This window comes from Phaethon aethereus (genome assembly GCF_964289735.1).
Source record: "Phaethon aethereus genome assembly, chromosome: 1".
NCBI classification, from domain to species: domain Eukaryota; kingdom Metazoa; phylum Chordata; class Aves; order Phaethontiformes; family Phaethontidae; genus Phaethon; species Phaethon aethereus.
Genome location: NC_138575.1, coordinates 56,583,348 through 56,588,280, shown reverse-complemented (window position 1 = coordinate 56,588,280; position 4,933 = coordinate 56,583,348). Strand labels below are relative to the sequence as shown.

Sequence of the window (4,933 nt, the reverse complement as noted above, 5' to 3'; positions counted from 1 at the left end):
TTATAAAAAGAAACTTGCTGTGCCAGATTGCAAGGCGAGAAAATGGCAGACCTATTTCTGTATCTAATGCAACTGGCTGTAATCAGTTCACTGCCTAATGAAGTTTTTCCAGGATTCAGGGTGTGTAAGAACACCATAGGAAGCCTACAGTCACAGAGTCGACCACTCAGAAACGCTGAGAAACATGCAATTCATTAAGTAGTATTCTCCGAATTCTTACTGCTAGCTCACCACCACAGGGGGAAAAAAAATCTTCAAGAGGAAAGAGGTTTGCACTACAGCAGTGCTTGCCAGAACCCACCAGTGTTCCAAAGAAAGGGCCTTTGCTCTTGGGAGAGTAGAAAATTCCCCCCACGCAGAATGTGGCTAGAAAATCCTACAGTTAACAGGCAAATTCTCTTACCTACCTGATTACTCACCTCTTACCTGATTTTGAGGGGGAAACCAGCAACTCCTTAGAAAAACAGTTCCGCAGTGAAGGCCTTGTCATGTTTTTCCACAACAAACCACCTTTCTGTCATTCCGTGGAGGCTGCCTGTCATACCCCACGTTCAGATCAAAGGGGTGGGTCTGGTATGCTTAATAAACTGAGAGAGGGATTCCCAGTTACGGCTCTTTCACGCCAAACCCGCAACCTAAACCCGACAGGAAACACAAGCTGGAAAACCCAGGCAGTTGCGATAATCCAGGGTATTTATTCACGAATACACAGGTAACATAACACAATCATCTTAACCCTTCCCTCCCGGCTGCTGAGGCAACCTGAAGCCCACCAGGCCGGCGACCTCCTCAGGCGAGCGCTCCCCTTTGCCGTGGTACTCCTCGTGAAGGGCCGTGTGCTCCCGGACGCTGCGGAGCAGGCAGAGGTAGGTGGCAGCCTGGAAGTGCAGCTCCTGCTGGGCCCGGCACAGCTTCTCGCTGGTGACCTGCCGAGAGGAGGGCACAAGCCCCGGAGGCTTTAACTCCCGTCGGGGCCACGGGCTCCCCACGCAGGGCTGCGCGGCCCCGAGCAGGGGCGCCTCCGCCTCGCTTCGCCTCCCCAGGAGGGAAGAGGAGAAGGAGGCAGGAACCGGGGGGAGGAGAGGAAGGCCGCGCGTACCCGGTGGGCGCGGAAGGCCGCGACGACGTGCTGGTAGGCGGGCGTGTCGCGGTAGGGGCGGCCCGTCCGGCCGCTGGCGTGGCGGAGCTCGCGCAGGAGCCCGCGCAATGTCCGCAGCGGGGAGCCCAGCGCCGCCATCTCCCGCCGCGCGCCTCGCTGCGGCGGCCAATAAGAAAGCGCCCTCAGCCTCAGGCTTCACCCTCGCGCCCTCAGCCTGGAGGGTGGGAAAGGTGGCGCGAGGGAGGTGAGGCTGCGCACGCCTCCACGAGAGGCGGCTCCGCCAGCACGGGTTATCGAGCGCCGAGTGGAAAGATCGAAGATCGCCGCCTTTCCTCGCCCCCCCGCAGTCAGCGGAGGTCAAGTGCCGCAGGTCGACCGTGGAGCCAAGGCCCGTGCGCGCGCCCCGCCGTTGGGTGAGGGGGGAGCAACGGCCCGCCGCCACCTCTGCGCGGCGCGCGTCGGCCGAAGGTACTGGAGTGGGGTCACTCATCCCGCTGCGGGAAGCCGAGCTCGGCGGCGGCCCCTACCCTCCCCACGCAGCCTACACGTGTTTCTGAAGTCTCCGCTGTTAAAACCGTCTACAGCTCGTTAGAACCCCCGGGGAACGCTCGGATATCCCGGGACCGGCAGCCCCGCGGCTGAGGGCCGGTGAGGTTTGAGTGCGGCGCAGCTCCTTCACCTCACGGCTGTCCCGCCCGCTTCAGCCGGTGGGAAAAAAACACGTCCACCCCAGATGGGACTCGAACCCACAATCCCTGGCTTAGGAGGCCAATGCCTTATCCATTAGGCCACTGGGGCTGCCGCACGAAATCACTTTCTGTGTGGCTACTTCTCTCCTGTCCCCTCCCCCTTCCTTTTATGGAAACGGTTGAAGCTCGCTGACTGGGCCGCACCTCCCAGCGCGCGGCTCGCGGACCGGAAGACGCCTGCCGCGCAGCCTCCTGGGAGCGCAAGGAGGGGCCGTTGCTGGCGCGGGGTGGGCGGTTCCCCCGCGCGGGCGTTTTCGTCAGCTCGTACCTCAGGCCGGGACGCACCGGGTTCCCTTCTTACACTGCGGAAGGTGGTTTTAAAATGCCGCTCCTTGCTCGCAGCATTCCCCGCTGTGGTGAAGAAGCAAGCTAAGCATCCTCCCTAGGCCCCAAAACAATAATGAAAACCCCCAACAAAAAGCCCCACGTGACAGCCCGTCGAATGGAACCTTTTTACATTTATTTTTGTGAGAAATCACAGAGCCAGCGCTAATATGTACATTCCTCTTTATTTAATACAGCACGGACACATGACACATAAAAAAAGAAAAGTACACTCATGAAAAAAAGCCTGTCGCAGTTAGGGACAGGGAACAGCTATGCCAAATTGAGTAAGGCTCCTACTGCAGAACAGGGGTCTGCTAGCAAGGTTGAATCCCAGAGCAAAGTCTGCTGCCAAAAAAAGTCTTTGCACTCCTTTCAGGAAAGCAGAAAATAAAAGGACAAGTCCCTCTTGGAACAGGTGGAGGCAGCGTCATTTGCAAGGTTTGCAGGACACAAACCCTATTACCATGTGCGGACCAAAGCACCGATAAAATGAGAAATGCTCTCCAGCTATTGCAGAGGGCCAATAGTCCTGACTTCTGAAAACATCAGACTTCTCAGGGATAGTAAACCTGAGTATCTGTAAGGAGTGAATAAATCAAGTAGTCACACAGAAGAGAGTTTGTCTCCCTGATGGGGCTCTGCTAGCCACAACTGGGAACTTGCAGGGGAAAAAAACCAGATTCCCAACTAACAGCCATTAAACTGACCAGAACAATATACACATTTGGAACTGATGCAGGCTTTTGTGGCAGCAGCTTCTTCCTTCTCCTGCCTCAGTTCAGGATGGAAATTAAGCAGGCACCAGTTCCTCTGGCAAAGAGCCTTACACACTTTTAAAAAATTAAAATACAAAAAAGGGAGACAGGTGTATTTACAAAATCCATGGCTGGTACAGTACATCATTTTTAAGACACACTAAATGCTACAATCTTTCAGGTCCTGAGATTATTACAAAAAACCCAACAACTCAAAACTTGCGTTCAGGTCCAGTTTTATAAGGAGGAAAGAAATCACACATTTAAAACACAGTATCCCTTGAAGTTATTGGAACACGCCTCCCTAATGTCCAAATGAAAGTGGTGCTAATCACCCAAATGTAGCTGCATTTGGTTGTTCAGGCTTGTTGTCACAAGAGGGGAGCATTTCACAGGGGAGTTTCGCTGAAGAGCTCACCACGTAAGCACATGGCTGTTAAGATCCTCTCTCCATCACTAAGCCCTATGATCCGAAATATGCGAGTATTAAAAAGAGGAAGGTGACCTTGTACAAATTCATGCTGGACTGAGTAAAGCGTCACAGGAATCACCAACTCAAACAGGTTTGCCATCTTGGCGTAATGGCGCATTCCTTTGTTTGAAACAGGAATGCAAAGAATTCTGCTGTGATTTAACATTCGTTTATAATAAAACTCTTGGCCAGCTGTTTGTTCTGAGCTACCTTAGTGAAAGGCAGGAAAACACTTTGTCCATCAGTTTCTCAGCCTTTCGTCGTCTTGAGGATAACAGCAAGTCAGGAAGAGTTAAGCTGGCTATATCCAAGCTTGCTAAAATAAATATATATACACACATACCAAAAGTGACACCAAAGAAAGGATGCTGAGGCCAAACCTCTGCCGGGGGGATGATCCCCACAACCATTAGCTTTGCAGGCATTTGGAAGCTCTGTTCTTCACTGAGCCTCTTTATCAGGCAGAGTAAAGGGACAAAAACACCCGTTTTTTTTCCCCAATGAAATATTCTGAACATAGCGCTTTTGTACCATCAGAAGTTATCATCACAGATGCCCTTTTACTATAAGCACCTGACTTTAAGCTAGAGAATGCCAACATTTTAAGGATTACTCATGAAATGCTTCTAACCCTCAGTAAAAGACAACTACAAGAGACAAATCACATAACAAGGGTACTAGTTTAACTGCTAAAATATAATGCTGCTCAGTAGACTTTTGGGGGTAAAAAGTAGTAGTTAATTTTGTAATTTTTTAAAACAGTAGTCCAAAAATAAAATTTCTCCATCTATTTCCAGTACAGATCTTGAGAACTACGCAAGACCATGGTACTAATTGCTACATGATGGAATCACCGGCAATAAAACACACACTACAGTTCTCACCTCTGAGCTAAATTGTTATTTGTAGTTACATACAACAAGACTAAAAGATCAGTGAGAAATACCTCAGAAATAGTTTTTATTTAAAGATCCAGCTACTGTGTAGCCAATACTGCCCCTTCATTTAAGTGAGAAATTCATTTAATTCACTTCTGATACTGGAAGGAAACCTTGGATGCCTCATTAGTTTCTCCCCAAATCCAATCTGTACAGTAAAAAACATTGCTGCGGCTTCTTAAACCAATTTTGAGAGCTGAATATTCTAAAAAACTCTAAAAGACTAAAACCTGTCACAAGAGGTGATTTTAGCTTCCCTCTCAAAGCAACTTCATGACACTTGACACTAGGTGTTGCATCAGTGAAAGGTTTTTGTTTTTTTTAAATACAAATTTTTTCACATTAGCAAAAAAGACTTCTGCAGTACAGACATTCAAAAAATACTCCATTTTCTTTGGGTAAAACTTCAACATGTGTTAAGAGGGGTAGCTGGGGGAAGGAATGCATGTAACACTGAAACACGTAAAGAATACTTATCTGCATAGTTGATATTAGTGACTACTAATCAAACTAAGGCCTTATCTGGAAAAAGCTGAGAACACAAGAAGGTTTCTCCCCCCCCCCCCCCCCCCCCAATCCACTGGTGAAATCTG

General features: G+C 49.7%; 1 protein-coding gene across 1 annotated transcript; it reads right to left on the bottom strand.

Annotated features, from left to right (window-relative positions):
- Positions 1–731: 731 nt before the first annotated feature.
- On the bottom strand, positions 732–1,237 carry FMC1 (formation of mitochondrial complex V assembly factor 1 homolog; the record flags this gene model as incomplete). Its single annotated transcript, XM_082006224.1, has 2 exons — positions 732–926; positions 1,100–1,237. 2 exons carry the CDS (start codon positions 1,235–1,237, stop codon positions 732–734), a joined length of 333 nt encoding a protein of 110 aa, XP_081862350.1.
- Between the last annotated feature and the right edge of the window lie 3,696 nt (positions 1,238–4,933).